The 16,644-nt window shown below is 46.5% G+C and overlaps 1 protein-coding gene and 1 long non-coding RNA gene across 4 annotated transcripts in view; one reads left to right on the top strand and one right to left on the bottom strand.

Annotated features, from left to right (window-relative positions):
- LOC310835891 overlaps positions 1-16,644 on the bottom strand; it is a 162,551-nt gene that overhangs the window by 5,563 nt on the left and 140,344 nt on the right. The gene's annotated exons all lie outside the window — the stretch shown is intronic.
- Positions 161-16,644, top strand: part of ABCA7 (ATP binding cassette subfamily A member 7) — an 84,475-nt gene continuing 67,991 nt past the window's right edge. For 2 of the 3 annotated variants that reach the window (XM_083720135.1, XM_083720133.1), the window contains exons 1-6: positions 161-295; positions 8,645-8,787; positions 10,514-10,607; positions 13,011-13,152; positions 14,804-14,931; positions 16,392-16,513. In XM_083720135.1, coding sequence (XP_083576261.1) covers positions 8,719-8,787; positions 10,514-10,607; positions 13,011-13,152; positions 14,804-14,931; positions 16,392-16,513 — 555 coding nt within the window. In that variant the 5' untranslated portion in view covers positions 161-295; positions 8,645-8,718. Of the gene's footprint in view, positions 296-589; positions 607-8,644; positions 8,788-10,513; positions 10,608-13,010; positions 13,153-14,803; positions 14,932-16,391; positions 16,514-16,644 lie in introns of those variants that run through there. The other variant, XM_083720134.1, reaches the window with a different exon arrangement.

Here is a 16,644-nt window from a genome sequence, read left to right as displayed (position 1 = left end):
ACCCGATGGGCGGGGTATAGATCATAAAATCACCATTATCAAAATAAGACTGCTGCGTCACCTTTAAGGATGCCGAGGCTGACGTCACGCGCCCTCCAGTAACCCCTCCGCTTCGAACCGGGGCGGGGCCGCCGCCCACCGGCGTTCCAAATCCGAACGCCGGCCGGCGAGGGGGCGTGGCTTTGCTTACACAACTCCCTTTGATCCTCCGCAGCTGTTGCGAACAATGCGGGGGAGAGGGGGCGAGGGGGTCTCCCCTTAAAGGGGCCGCGCCGCGAAAAAAAGGAGCCGGCAGGTAAGAAATCAATCAATCAATCAATCAATCAATCAGTTGAGACCACCTTGAAGGGAGCTGGGTTTAGGGAGGGGGGGGGCCGGGGAACGGATGCCTTAGGAAACATTTTTCCTTCCTATTATTATTATTATCAAAAAGGAGCCGGGCAGGTAAGAAATCAATCAATCAATCAATCAATCAGTCAGTCAGTTGAAACCCCATTGAAGGGAGCTGGGTTTAGGGAGGGGGGGCGGGGAACGAATTCCTTAGGAAACATTTTTCCTTCCTATCATTATTATTATTATTATTATTATCAAAAAGGAGCCGGGCAGGTAAGAAATCAATCAATCAATCAATCAATCAGTTGAAACCCCATTGAAGGGAGCTGTGTTTAGGGGGGGGGCGGGGAACGGTGCCTTAGGAAACATTTTTCCTTCCTTTTATTATTATTATTATTATTATTATTATTATTATTATTATTTACTGAATTTTTATACCTGGGGTTCTCAGGGCGGTGCGTAGAATAAAATCAAGAGCAAGATATAAAACCTTTTTAAGTCCCCCCCCCCCAAACACCTCAAAGGGACCCAACTTTCAGGTCACTCTTTTAAAATATAAATTACAGTATATTTCATTCCCTCCCCCTTCTTTTTTTCCTTTTCCTTTCTCCATCTGTGATGAGGCTGCATTTTAATATTTTAATGTTTCAATATTTTAATTGTTGTATTTTAATCCTGTTTTTAAGTTGTATTCATTCAACTTGTTTTTATTATTGCTTGTTAGCCGCCCTGAGCCCAGCCGTGGCTGGGGAGGGCAGGGTATAAATATTATTATTATTATTATTTGCGGTATTTTCACTCCCTCCCCACCCCCTGTCTGTTTTTGCTATGTATTTTGCGTTTTTGTTTCTGCAGCACTTTTTGTTTTTGCTTTCGTGATGGATTGATTTTGTGACTTCACTGCATCGTTTACTGCTTTCCTTTTATGGATCAATGGTCTCCTCAGATAGCTCAGTCCTGCTGGCCACATGACCCGGAAGCTGTACGCCGGCTCCCTCGGCCAGTAAAGCGAGATGAGCGCCGCAACCCCAGAGTTGAAGCGTACAGCTTCCGGGTCATGTGGCCAGCAGGACTAAGCCACTTCTGGCGAACCAGAGCAGCGCACGGAAACGCCGTTTACCTTCCCGCCGGAGAGGTACCTATTTATCTACTTGCACTTTGACGTGCTTTCGAACTGCTAGGTGGGCAGGAGCAGGGACTGAGCAATGGGAGCTCACCCCGGCGTGGGGATTCAAACCACCGACCTTTGGATCAGCAAGTCCTAGGCTCTGTGGTTTAACCCACAGTGCCACCCGCGTCCCACTCCCTTGGCCAATAAAGCGAGATGAGCACCGCAACCCCAGAGTTGGTCACGACTGGACCTATATGGCCTAGGACCCTCGTACCTATGGGACCGCCTCTCCTGGTATGTCCCACAGAGGAACTTACGGTCTTCAAACAAAAACATCCTGAAGGTCCCAGGCCACAGAGAGGTTAGGCTGGCCTCAACCAGAGCCAGGGCTTTTTCGGCTGTGGCCCCGATCTGGTGGAACGCTCTGTCCCAAGAGACCAGGGCCCTGCGGGACTTGACATCTTTCCGCAGGGCCTGCAAGACAGAGCTGTTCCGCCAGGCCCCTGAGCCCGGCTTTGGCTGAGGAGGGCGGGATATAAATAAAATTTATTATTATTATTATTATTATTATTATTATTATTATTATTATTAATGGTCAGGGGTCCCTTTACCTGACGTGGAAGCGAGGCCTGGGAACAGAGGGAGAGCCTTTGGATCTCAAGGTCTCTGAGCCTAAACAAAGTTCAGCTTTGCTGGCCTCCTGTCAATCAGGAGATATATTCTCACCATGCAGCCATTGGTAAATTCGTAATTAACCTAAAGAGATGATTGGTTCCTAGCCTGTTCTCCAGGTGGGTTTGCAAGGATAAAGGACTTGGGAATTCAGATGCAAATTGTAGAAAGTCTTGCCCTGGTGTTTTTGACCAATGATAGGATTCTTGACTGCTAGCTGTGTTTTGAACTGTTGCTGCTGCTTCGTGAGTATAATTTTAGCTAGATACATTTCACAATGTTTTTATTTTCTGTTTGTAACCTTCAAAGAAACGTGCAACTTTGTGAGTGGCTTGTTTAATCAACTTGGAAAAGGACATTTTGTGTTTTGTACTGTGATAGGAGTTTTGAGGTCTTAGATGTAGGTATGCTGTATCTGGGGGTGGTCTTGATCCAAAGGTAAAGGGACCCCTGACCGTTAGGTCCAGTCGTGGCCGACTCTGGGGTTGCGGCGCTCATCTCGCTTTATTGGCCGAGGGAACCGGCGTACAGCTTCCGGGTCATGTGGCCAGCAGGACTAAGCCGCTTCTGGCGAACCAGAGCAGCGCACGGAAACGCCGTTTACCTTCCTGCCAGAGTGGTACCTATTGATCTACTTGCACTTTGATGTGCTTTCGAACTGCTAGGTTGGCAGGAGCTGGGACTGAGCAACGGGAGCTCACCCCATCGTCGTGGGGATTCAAACCACCGACCTTCTGATCGGCAAGTCCTAGGCTCTGGGGTTCAACCCCCAGCACCACCCACGTCCCACTCCCTTGGCCAATAAAGCGAGATGAGCACCGCAACCCCAGAGTTGGTCACGACTGGACCTATATGGCCTAGGACCCTCGTACCTACGGGACCGCCTCTCCTGGTATGCCCCACAGAGGAACTTACAGTCTTCAAATAAAAACATCTTGGAGGTCCCAGGCCACAGAGAGGTTAGGCTGGCCTCAACTAAAGCCAGGGCTTTTTCGGCTGTGGCTCCAACCTGGTGGGACGCTCTGTCCCAAGAGACCAGGGCCCTGCAGGACTTGATATCTTTCCGCAGGGCCTGCAAGACAGAGCCCGGCCCCTGAGCCCGGCTTCGGCTGGGGAGGGTGGGATATAAATAAAATTTATTAGTATTATTATTATTAACGGTCAGGGGTCCCTTTACCTGACGTGGAAGCGAGGCCTGGGAACAGAGGGAGAGCCTTTGGATCTCAAGGTCTCTGAGCCTAAACAAAGTTCAGCTGTGCTGGCCTCCTGTCAATCAGGAGATATATTCTCACCATGCAGCCATTGGTAAATTTGTAATTAACCTAAAGAGATGATTGGTTCCTAGCCTGTTCTCCAGGTGGGTTTGCAAGGATAAAGGACTTGGGAATTCAGATGCAAATTGCAGAAAGTCTTCCCCTGGTGCTTTTGACCAATGATAGGATTCTTGACTGCTAGCTGTGTTTTGAACTGTTGTTGCTGCTGCGTAAGTATAATTTTAGCTAGTTACATTTTACAATGTTTTTATTTTCTGTTTGTAACCTTCAAAGAAACGTGCAACTTTGTGAGTGGCTTGTTTAATCAACTTGGAAAAGCACATTTTGTGTTTTCTACTGTGATAGGAGTTTTGAGGTCTTAGATGTAGCTATGCTGTATCTGGGGGTGGTCTTGATCCAAAGGTAAAGGGACCCCTGACCATTAGGTCCAGTCGCGGCTGACTCTGGGGTTGCGGCGCTCATCTCGCTTTACTGGCCGAGGGAGCTGGCGTCCAGCTTCCGGGTCATGTGGCCAGCAGGACTAAGCCGCTTATGGCGAACCAGAGCAGCGCATGGAAACGCCGTTCACCTTCCCGCCAGAGCGGTATCTATTTATCTACTTGCACTTTGATGTGCTTTCGAACTGCTAGGTTGGCAGGAGCTGGGACTGAGCAATGGGAGCTCACCCCGTGGTGGGGATTCGAACCACCGACCTTCTGATCGGCAAGTCCTAGGCTCTGTGGTTCAGAATATTTTTTTTCTTGTTTTCCTCCTCCAAAAACTAGGTGCGTCTTGTGGTCTGGTGCATCTTATAGAGCAAAAAATACGGTATATTGGGAAGCTGTTCCTCTGGACACTTCTTTAACGTAGATGCGGCATTTCAGATACCCGGGTTTCAAAACAGCCCAGATCGTTAAGGTTTCTTGGAATTTCTGGTCTGAGGCTGATGGTGGAATTATTTATGGCTTCCCGGCAAATATTTCTGAAGCCATGCATTAAGTGTGCATTAACCGTCTTTTAAAAACCATATTCAAAGCTCCAAGTCGCAAGATGCCATAGCATATAGGATAGTAAAGGGCCGAGTCCCCAAAAAACCTCCCTTAAAAGTTCCTGGTTGTAAATGTTATTGTTATTACTACCTTGGGTCTCAAACTTAATCCGTTCCGGAAATCCGTTCCAAAACCAAGGCACGCTGCTTTCCCATAGAAAGCAATGCCGAATGGATTAATCCGTTCCAGACTTTTAAAAACAACCCCTAAAACAGCAATCAAATGTGGATTTTACTATCTAACCAGACTATTGATCCATAAAACGAAAGCGATAATCAATGTACTGCAGTCATGCAATCGATCCATCAGTAGCTGAACTGGGTTCCGCACAGCCGCAAAAACAAAACGAAAAAGAGTCGCAAAAATGCAAAATAAATAGCAAAAACAGACAGACCTCAGGGTAACACTCAAAATGGAGCATGTTTGGCTTCCGAAAAATGTTCACAAACCGGAACACTTACTTCCAGGTTTGCAGCGTTTAGGTTCCAGGTTGTTTGAGTTGTTTGAGTACCAAGGCGTTTGAGAACCAAGGGACCCCTGTATTATAAAATCCAGTTTATAACTACTTTATATACCAGGGGTCAGCAAACTTTTTCAGCAGGGGGCCGGTCCAATGTCCCTCAGACCTTGTTGGGGGCCAGACTATTTTTTTTGGGAAAATATGAACGGATTCCTGTGCTCCACAAATAACCCAGAGATGCATTTTAAAGAAAAGGACACATTCTACTCATGTAAAAACACGCTGATTCCCAGACCGTCCGTGGGCCGGATCGAGAAGGCGATTGGGCCGGATTCGGTTGCCTACCCGTGTTATATACCTTAACACGGGTTTTCACTTGTTTGCCGTTTTCCAAATAAGGGGCATGCCTACCCTTCGTTATGGGGCCTATGGAACTCCTGGCCACTGGCTGCCCGAGGAGCTGGGGCCATTGGGGACACCCGGCCCTGTCGGGCTCTGAATTCTCGAGAGCGAAACCTCCAGGCCCCGAGATGTGGGGCAGTTCCCTCTGCGAAATCTCCCCCCCCCCTCCGGAGGAGATCAGCCTTTTGTAAGGAGATTAGCCCAGGGAGAAGGAATTCAACCTTTACCTCCGGCTTCTTCCAAAACCCTTTATCCATGCAGGCAAGAGGGATCGCCTGATTAGGGTTGCGGGGGCACAAAAGGGGCACTGCTTCCTCGCTTCATGGGCGAGAGGGTCTCTCCTTGCTCCTTGCTAGGAAGAGGGTTTTTAAAATTAAATCAAATTTTCAATTTAAAAGGGGGAGGGTGTCGTGCTTCTGTGAGATGCAGCTGGTGAACTGGTCCCCACTGGGGCTGGTGGACTGGGAGACCAGTTGGTAGGCGTTGCCGGCAGGAGGCGAAACTGATTTGTTCCGCTTCGCCTCACCCTCCCTGCCGAATTCTGCAAGCTCGAAGGAGCTGGCAGAGAGAGAGACACCCACCCAAGCTGCTTGTAGGGTGGTGAGGTCAGTGGGGCAGATTCGGGGGCAGAAATAGCCCCCCTTGGGCTGAAAGTTGCAGAAACAGCAAGCACTGCCAAACATTTTCATGCCAACTTAATCAGGTAAGCGCAGGTTGTTGTTTTTTTGCAGCAATGGGGAAAAGAGAGTGTCGCTCAGTGGGTAGAGCAACTGCTTTGCATGCAGGACATCCCGGGTTGGGTCCCTGTGTATTCCTGCCTAGTGCGGGGGTTGGTCTTCTCTTCTCATGAGGTGGCCAAAGTCTTGGAGCCTCAGCTTCAGGATCTGTCCTTCCAGTGAGCACTCAGGGCTGATTTCCTTCCGAATGGAGAGGTTGGATCTTCTTGCCGTCCATGGGACTCTCAAGAGTCTCCTCCAGCACCAGAATTCAAAAGCATCCATTCTTTGGCGATCAGCCTTCTTTGTGGTCCAGCTCTCACTTCCATACATCACTACTGGGAAAACCAGAGCTTGAACTATACAGACCTTTGTCGGCAAGGTGATGTCTCTGCTTTTTAAGACGCTGTCTAGGTTTGCCATCGCCTTTCACCCAAGGAGCAAGCGTCTTTTAATTTCGTGACAGCTGTCACCATCTGCAGTCATCATGGAGCCCAAGAAAGTAAAATCTCTCACTGCCTCCATTTCTTCCCCTTCTATTTGCCAGGAGGTGATGGGACCAGTGGCCATGATCTTCGTTTTTTTGATGTTGAGCTTCGGACCATATTTTGCACTCTCCTCTTTCACCCTCATTAAAAGGTTCTTTAATTCCTCCTCACTTTCTGCCATCAAGATTGTGTCATCTGCATATCTGAGGTTGTTGATATTTCTTCCGGCAATCTTAATTCCGGCTAGGGATTCATCCAGCCCCACCTTTCACATGATGAATTCTGCATATAAGTTAAATAAGCAGAGAGACAAATACAACCTTGTCGTACTCCTTTCCCAATTTGGAACCAATCAGTTGTTCCATATCCAGTTCTAACTGTAGCTTCTTGTCCCACATAGAGGTTTCTCAGGAGACAGATGAGGTGATCAAGCACTCCCATTTCTTTAAGAACTTGCCGTAGTTTGCTGTGGTCGACACAGTCAAAGGCTTTTGCATAGGCTTTTTTGCACAGTTTATTCTAGGAAATGAATAATCTGGCTGCCGAAAGAAAGGCAAAAATCTGAGCCCGTCCGTTCCTAGGGACTAGAAACTTAGATAGGAGCCTGGTCAAGTGAGATGGCTGGTGTTAGCAGCCGGGGTGTGTGTGTGTGCAAAGTTTGCTGGGGATGGTAAGGACTAAATCCTCTTAACTTTGCCCGGCAGATCTGTTTCCCTGGCGACAGTGGTTTAATTGATATTTTGCCCGGGAGGATAATCACCCGGCAAGCTTGCTTGCTGCTTAAGGGGCCCAGATAAATTTCTCTCTGCGGAGCTGGGGGGGACGGACGGACGAAATGATTTGTGGCTCCCAAGGGTGCTTGTTGACAAGGCCCCTGCGCTCAGCTTTTCCCCACCCTCGAGAGAGACGCATAATTGGCGCACAATTGCCATGATGCCATAACCGCCTCCGGCGTTGTGGGCGCACAAGTGTTTTTCGCCGTGATCTCTTTGCAAGGTTTTGCTGTTCGTCGAGAGTGGACCCTTTGTTTTTCCCTCCCCGCATTCTGAAATAAATTTATCTACAGTGGCGCCTTGGTTCTCAAACTTAATCCCTTCCGGAAATTCCGTTCCAAAACCAAAGTGTTCCAAAACCAAGGCGTGCTGCTTTCCCCATAGAGAGTCACGCAAAACAGATTAATCTGTTCCAGGGTTTTAAAAACAACCCCTAAAACAGCAACTTAACGTGGATTTTGCTATCTAACAAGACCATTGGTCCGTAAAATGAAAGCAATAATCAATGTGCTGCGGTCGCACAATTGATCCATCAGTAGCTGGACTGGGTTCAGCCCGGTCACGAGAACAAAACGAAAAAGAGCCGCAAAAACCGAAACGCAAAATAAATAGCAAAAACAGACAGACCTCAGTGTAACACTCAGATCTTAAGGCCTGCTAGCCTGCTCCCTAAAATATTACTGCTTTGCTCCTTTCTATATATAGGGTGCCTACATTCTACTCTTTATAATTATTAGTAGTTTGCATCATATATTTACACCTCTTATTATTTCATGTTATAGCAAGTTTCAAGAGACTGATGAGTCTTTGCAAATTGTGTTTCTAAAGGAGCGTTTGTCATTACCAAATGCGTTTGCGTTATTCAGTTTGTTATGGATAAAAAAATCATTTTAAGTTAGAGCTTAATAATTATTTCACTATTGCGTAATATGCTTCTTAATTGTATTTCACTATTAATATACTTCTTCTTAACTGTATTTCACTATTAATATACTTAATTGTATTTCACTATTAATATACTTCTTCTTAATTGCATTTCACTGTTGATATACTTCTTGATCGTATTTCAGGTCAACAAAGACTTTGATAAAATGCATCTTTTGTGATGTGCAAATGGCTTTAGATGCCTACGAGGTCCATCAATGACCATATAGCAGAAATTCAACACAAAACAACAACAACAATTTGTTGTTGGCAAAGGACAGCTGGACATAGAAAGGGCACCATTACCTTCAGTAGCCGAGGGCCGCATCAAACCTAAATCCAGCCCTGGTTGGGGGAATCGCATTGCGGAATTGTTGAATTGGAAAAGGACCGCAAAGGTCAGCTATAAATTGTAATATTTATTGTCGTTGTTTGTTAAGGGCACGCTGATTTCTTTTTCCAGGTCTCCTGCGTTAAGATCGACCCAATGCGGTGCCCGCGATAGAGCATGTTTGGGGACCACAGACCTCCCGGTGCATGATGGGGTTCGGCATCCAACTGGCGCTCTTACTCTGGAAGAATTTCACCTACCGGCGCAGGCAGACGGTGAGTCGTAGCGCCGCGGTGAGAGGAATTTGGGTTGCCTGCATTTTGATTTCCATTTTAATACAGTGGTGCCTCGCAAGACGAACGCCTCGCAAGACGGAAAACCCGCTAGACGAAAGGGTTTTCCGTTTTGGAGGCGCTTCGCAAAACGAATTTCCCTATGGGCTTGCTTCGCAAGACGAAAATGTCTTGCGAGTTCCTGCGGGTTCCCCCCCTTTCCCCCCCTTTTCCTAAGCCGCTAAGCCGCTTATCAGCTGATCCGCTGATAAGCCGCTTAACAGCTGATCCGCTAAAAGCCGCTAAACCACTAATAGCGCTAATCCGCTAAGCTGTCAATGGGCTTGCTTCTCAAGACGAAAAAACCGCTATACGAAGAGCCTCACGGAACGGATTAATTTCATCTTGCGAGGCTCCACTGTATTTTGCTGGAAGCAGCCCAGAGTGGCTGGGGAAACCCAGCCAGATGGGCGGGGTATAAATAATAAATTATTATTATTGGTTTGCTAAGACGGCTGCATTTGGGAGTTCTCCCTTCTCAGAGCACCCTGGGAAACATAGTTTAAGGCCTGAAGGCACCATAGCTCTGCGGCGATTATGTTTTACTGTCCCCAGAATTTTTTGGGGGAAGCTTTGATTTCTATGCACAGCATGGAGGTGATTAGAGAAAATAATATTTGCATCGTCATTTCCCCCAAGGCATCCTGGGAACTGTAGTTTAAGGCCGCAGGGTGCCACAGCTCTGCGACCATTATGTTTTACAGTCCCTGGGATTTTCCGCGGGAAGTTTGCGATTTTATGCATGGCACGGAGGCAACTAGAGAAGAAAGTCGTGTTCACACCATAACATTCCCCGCGAGAACCTGGGAACTGTAGTTTAAGGCCGCTGGGCGCCATAGCCATAGCTCCGCGACGATTATGTTTTACAGTCCCTGGGATTTTCTGCGGGGAGCTTGCGATTTCTGTGCACTGCATGGAGGTGACGGGGGGGGGGGGAAGAATCGTGTTTGCTTCCCCCACGGCATCTTGGGAACTGTAGTTTAAGGGTGCAGGGAGTCATAGCAGTTCTCGGGATTCTCTTGGGGTGAGCGGGGGGAAAGCTCTGTTCTTTCCATGTGTCCGACTAGAGAAAAATGTGTAGGTCACGTTTGCAACATGAAGCCCATGGGAATTGTAGTTCAAGGGTCCAGGGAATTGTAGCAGCTTCCTATTTAAATTACCCAAATGGTTGACCCTGCTATAGCTTGCTTCTTTGATTAAAAACTTGATTAATTATTTCCCCCCGTTACTTATTATTCCTTTTCAATGCTTTTTAACATACGCAATCCGAACACTTTTATTTTTGTCGACTTTTCACTCTGTTTCCCACGATTTTCTCATTTCTCTCCTTCTGCAACTTATCTATCTATCCAATCATAACCACAATATTATAATCTAAGCGCCTCTGTTGCTCATAGCTCAAATCTTGCTTGTGAGTTCACCATACCATGATATTTCCTTAAATAGTGCAGAAAGGGCATCCGTCCTTCCGTAAAACGCTCACCGCTGGAGTCTCTTAATTTCGCTGTCAAATTTTGCTGTTGGCGCTCTTGCTCTTGTGCTTGCCGTTGAAAAGGCCGTGGCACAAAAGGAAAAAGGATCGCGGGGGGATGAGGAAAAAAATGGATGCGATTTTTTTTATTTTTTTGCAAAAATAAGATCCTGATTCCTGCCCTTTTTGTCTCTCCAGTTGCAACTGGTCATCGAGGTCCTCTGGCCCCTGTTCTTGTTTTTCATCCTCATCTCCGTGAGACAATCCCACCCGCCTTTCGAGCAACATGAATGTAAGTGTGAAAGGGGTGAAAATAGCTCCTTCTTTGCAACTGGTGGTCTTTCCTTACGGGAAATGGATGACTCAGTGCTGGCAGAAAGGATCCTTTTTGCTTTCTGAATGACGGGGATAATGGGAATTGTGGTTCTGTGATACTCTCCGCCGTTGAAAAAGGCTACGGCACAAAAGGAAAAAGGGATGTGGGTGGATGAGGAAGAAAGAGCGAGCTCAGGGACCAGCTGGGAGGGAGAAATATTCTGAGAAGGGGGGGGGGAACCCTGATTTTAATAAATGAATACAGAATATTTGTCACTCAAGAGAAGTGTGGAAGCCACAAAGAGATAGAGGGAAGTCAACTCATATAGTAGGGATTCAATCTAGTTTTCCCGGAACAGAAAGTAAACAACTTTAAGGAAAGAAAGAAAAGGATTGCAAATGTGATTTCCTTCTGAGAACCTGGCATGTAGAATATTCAAATTACCCTTTGAACGACTTTGTGTACCTGACTAATTCTTTTTCGTTTCTTATTATTTTTCCCCTTTTCTTTTTATATTTTTACCTTTTTGTAATTCCCCCTTTTTCTTTTTGAATATTTGGATGTCAGGTTTTTTTTAAAAAATTTTTTTATTTAATGATTTTATGTTACAAAAAACAATACAGCCATACTACCACTAAATATAATTAAGAAATAAAAATTACATACATCGATATTTAGTTTGTTATTTGTTATCTACTGTCTTTTTTCCTCCCAAACATTGCATACAACACACATATGTGCAGACACACACACACACCCGCACACAAAATGATAATAATGAAAGTAAATATTTCCCCCCCTTTTATCTTCCAAAATCTTTTCTTCAACTTTGACTTCCTGTCAGGTCCCTTTGCATATATTTTATCTTACATTTGAATGCACACAAAACAATAAACCTTTCTATATAATTTTTCTAATACATTCTGAAAACATCATTAATCCTTAATTGCTGTCCACCTCCTTTTAGTTCCTTTATCACTCGGATGCTAGCACGGAGTCAAAACTATTATTATATTTTTGAACATATCTTCGGATGTCGGGTTTGGATGTCAGGATGTCATATTTAGATGTCAGGTTTAATTCATGCTTTCACTGTAATTTTTTAAAAATTCAATAAAGCAGGCATAGGCAAATTCCGGCCCTCCAGATGTTTTGGAACTACAACTCCCATCACCCCTAGCTAACGGGACCAGTGGTCAGGGATGATGGGACTTGTAGTCCCGAAACACCTGGAGGGCCGGAGTTTATACATATAAAATTTTCTGAGAAGGAGAGGAGCCCAGAGTTGGCGCCAACAGAGAGGCTATGACGGAAGCATAGAATTGTTGCGAAGGGACACCTAGAGGCATCTAGTCCACCCCTGCAATGTAGGGAATATTCAGCCACTTATTATTGAGGGGAAGTGCGCGGAACAGGTCTCGGTGTTTCAATTTCTGGTAATGGAGTTGAGAGATGACCTAACCTGGGGAGAAAACAGTAAAGACCCGATGAAGAGAGCACAGCAGAGGTTATATTTTCTGAGAATCCTCCGGAAAAACAATCTCAAAGGACCTGTTGATGGCATTTTACCATTGCGCTGTGCAGAGTGTATTAACGTATGGTCTGTGTGTGTGGTTTGGGAGCTGCACAGCCAGGGAAAAGACAATGCTATCCAGGGTTGTAAAGACTGCGGAGAGAATAATTGGGTGCACTCTTCCCACCTTAGATCAAATCTATGCTGCCAGGTGCCATAAGAAAGCGGCAGAGATAGCGCAGGATAGTGCGCACCCCGGAAATGATCTCTTTCAGCTTTTGGAAGAAGGTCCAGGGTTATAAAGGCCAGGACTAGCCACCTGAGAAACAGTTTCTATCCAAATGCAATTCTGGTTCTAAACACAGCATAAGGGGTCTCTATAGTATAGTGTTACAGTGGTGCCCCGCAAGACGAACGCCTCGCAAGACGGAAAACCCGCTAGACGAAAGGGTTTTCCGTTTTGGAGGTGCTTCGCAAAACGAATTTCCTATGGGCTTGCTTCGCAAGACGAAAATGTCTTGCGAGTTCCTGCGGGGTTTTTTTCCCTTTCCCCCCCTTTTTCTAAGCCGCTAAGCCGCTTATCAGCTGATCCGCTAAGCCGCTAATAGCGCTAATCCGCTAAGCCGTCAATGGGCTTGCTTCGCAAGACGAAAAAACCGCAAGACGAAGAGACTCGCGGAACAGATTCTTTTCGTCTTGCGAGGCACCACTGTATTTTAAAATGGGGTTTCAGAGTTTTTAGGGGGTTTTGAATGTTTTATGTAGTTTTATGTAGTTTTTCAGTTTCATTGTTCTGCAGGGGACAATGACAATAAAGATATCTATCTATCTATCTATCCGCTCGGTTTTTGGGTCTTTCCACGCAGGTCACTTTCCCAACAAGGCTCTGCCGTCCGCCGGGACTTTGCCTTGGTTGCAGGGCATCGTCTGCAACATCAACAATCCCTGCTTCCGGAACCTGACGGCCGGCGAGACTCCCGGCTTGGTGGATAACTTCAACCGTTCCATGTGAGTTTGTGACAGGGTGGATTTAAAAATCGATTACTTTTTAAACGAAAAATGGAAAACATCAGATTTTTAAATGTTTAAATAGGATTTTTTTTCATTTAAATAGGATTTTTTCCCATTTAAATAGGATTTTTTTTTTATTTCAATTTTTAAAATAAAATGCTTTTGGAGGAAAAAGAATCTTTCGAAAGGTTTTCTATTTATAGTCCAAAGGCTATTCATAAAGAAATAAAGGTTTGTTTTAAGTTTTTCATGTGTTCCAAAACTCAATCTAAGTTGTTTTCCCCCGTTGCTTAACCACATCAGTTAACAAACATGGATACATATACCACAATCCTATTGTTTTAGTTAAATCAATTGTTTAAATTGTTACAAAGGAAACGATTGTTTTTCTCCTTCCGGTAAAGCGCGGCGGAAAAGTTGTCCCGATATAAACAGCCAACTTATTAAGCCTCACGATAATTCCACAATTACCTGTCTGATAGGGTAATCAAATCAGTAATTTTGGATATAATTGTAAAAAAATACTGTGGAAATTTATTATTCCAAAAATATGTAAATATTAAGATGATACCAGCGAAAATGAGTCTTTCTGTAAAAAAAGAAAGATTTAAATCAAGTCTTGCGTACTAGTGATTTCAATCAAATCCACCCTGGTTTATGGTACCTGTAAGAGTTGTAAGGTTGGAAAAAGGGACCTCCAAAGGTTCTCTAGTCTAACCCCCTGCAATTTTCAGCATGTGTTTTTAATCTGTTTTACATGCATTATCATGTAACAGATTGAGGTTGAATCCTGACAAGACAGAAGGACTGTTTTTGGGGGACAGGAGGCGGGCAGGTGTGGGGGACTCCCTGGTCCTGAATGGGGTAACTGTGCCCCTGAAGGACCAGGTGCGCAGCCTGGGAGTCATTCTGGACCCACAGCTGTCCATGGAGGCGGAGGTCAATTCTGTGTCCAGGGCAGCTCCATCTGGGACGCAGGATGAGACCCTCCCTGCCTGCGGACTGTCTGGCCAGAGTGGTGCATGCTCTGGTTATCTCCCGCTTGGACTACTGCCAGGCACTCTGCGTGAGGCTGCCTTTGAAGGTGACCCAGAAACTGCAACTAATCCAGAATGCAGCAGCTAGACTGGGGACTGGGAGTGGCCGCCAAGACCACATACCACCGGTCCTGAAATACCTATATTGGCTCCCAGGACGTTTCTGAGCACAATTCAAAGTGTTGGTGCTGACCTTGAAAGCCCTAAACGGCCCAGTAGACCTGAAGGAGCGTCTCCACCCCGGACACCGGGGTCCATCTCCGAGGGCCTTCTGGCAGTTCCCTCACTGTGAGAAGCCAAGTTATGGGGATCCAGGCAGAGGGCCTTCTCAGTGGTGGCGCCCTCCCATTAGATGTCAAGGAAATAAACAACTATCTGACTTTTAGAAGACATCTGAAGGCAGCCCTTTTTAAGGAAGCTTTTAATGTTTAACAGCTTACTGTGACTTAGTGTTTTGTTGGAAGCCGCCCAGAGTGGCTGGGGAAACCCAGCCAGATGGGTGGGGTATAAAGAATAAATTATTATTATATTATATCAAACGAAAGGAAGGAAACCTTCACCGGAATAGAAATAAAGCCTTCTTCCTCCTTCTCCCTCGCCTCCCCAAACAGTATTTCTCGCCTCTTTGCCGATGTCCAGAAAGTCGTCCATCGAATGAACAACCCAGAAGCGCAAAGCGGTTTTTCCCGGCTCCTGTCTGCCTTGCGTCAGATAAGCGGAAATGTTAGCTCGCAAACGGGTAAGGGCTTGTGAGAGCTTGCGATGATTTTGGATGGATAGATAGCGAATTTTTCGCTCTATAAGACGCACCAGACCACAAGACGCACCTAATTTTTGGAGGAGGAAAACAAGAAAAAAATATATTCTGAATCTCAGAAGCCAGAACAGCAAGAGGGATCGCTGCGCAGTGAAAGCAGCAATCCCTCTTGCTGTTCTGGCTTCTGGGATAGCTGCACAGCCTGCATTCGCTCCATGAGACGCACACACATTTCCCCTTACTTTTCAGGAGGGAAAAAGTGAGTCTTATAGGGCAAAAAATACAGTAGATAGTGTGATGGCCTGGGTTTCGGAATCGGAACCTGAGGGGACTCAGTCCGCACCGTATCCTTTGCCTCAGGCATCATCTAAACCATCCTGAAGAGTCTCAGGTTCCCCTGCAACAAACACCAGCTGGGCCGAGTCAGGGGCCTGATCCTGCCCTGGTTCCAGATGTGGGGATTCCCTCGTTGCCTCCAGCTGGGCCATCGCTTACAGGTGCTCCACTACCGGTTGGGTCAGGGGAGGCTGAGGCGGCCTCGGGTCCTGCCTCGGGTCCTGCCATGGCCCTGTCGGACTGACTCCGGATTCTGGACCAGACCTGGACTGCATTTCACGGGTTACCCCCAGGCCCAGCACAGATAGATAGATGGATCATCTATCGATCAGTTTTAAAAAGCAAGGCAGTCGTCCCCCGCCAAACCAGGTTGCAATATGGGGAAACGGCGACGGCATACGATGTGAGAGGGATGGGCAGGGCAGAGGAAAAAGGCAAGCTCGGCCACCAATTCTTAAGGAGTGATTTGGCGTGCTTTCCTGCAAACGAAAAAAGGCTCCCGTTTAAAGTTTAAAAAGCAAGGCTTGTCCCTGCCTGCACGACATGCGAGGTTAAAGGGACTAGGAGGGCAGAGGAAAAACGCAAGCTGGGGCACCAATTAAGGAGTGATTTCCAGCAAACTAAAAAAAGCCCCCGTTTAAAGTTTAAAGCAGGCATGTCCAAGAGGTAGGTTGTGATCTACTGGTAGATTGCGGAGTGTTCCTGGTAGATCCTGGTTGACCTCTGGCCCCTCAGCAATCTCCTTACAAAAAAGCACAAAAACCAGAACAAAACACCAATTTTGACTTCCTAAAAAAAGCACAACTTTGGGAAGATCACTGCCAGTTTTTTAATGCTGTGAGTAGATCGCAATTGATTGAGAGTTGATGTCCCTGGGTTAAGGCAAGACTTGCCCGCGCCTTCACAGCACGCAAGGTGAGAGGGACCAGGAGGGCAGAGGAAAAACGCAAGTTCTTCCATAGTACGACCGGGTCCGGTTTCAGGATTTCCCCGCGCAGCTCTTTACACCTGTCTTCCTGGTTTCAGCTGCTTCCTGTTTCGGTTTTGTCAGCGTTCAGGCACCCCGTTTCTCTGCAACTAATCCGAACTCGCTCCCCTTTTACCAGATTTGCAGGTGAGGGCGTACCTGAAAGAAAATGAGACCTTTTCCGGTTTCCTCCGGACCGATGCCTCCCTGCCACCCGCCGCCGTGGAGGAACTGCTCGGGTCCAGACTTGACCCGCGGGTGGTAAGTAAAAGAAAAAGAGAGAAAAATGAGCCCGCCTCCTTTTTGAGGACTAGCGCCTTGATGCGTTTAACCTGGGCTTGAAAGTGGGGAGAATCTCAGATTCCAGCTATAGGGGAATGGCTGTGGAAAGG

Source organism: Podarcis gaigeae (genome assembly GCF_964106915.1).
Source record: "Podarcis gaigeae genome assembly, chromosome: 18".
NCBI lineage: Eukaryota > Metazoa > Chordata > Lepidosauria > Squamata > Lacertidae > Podarcis > Podarcis gaigeae.
The sequence above is the reverse complement of the archived record's forward strand: the minus strand, read 5'-3'. Positions and strand labels throughout refer to the sequence as shown.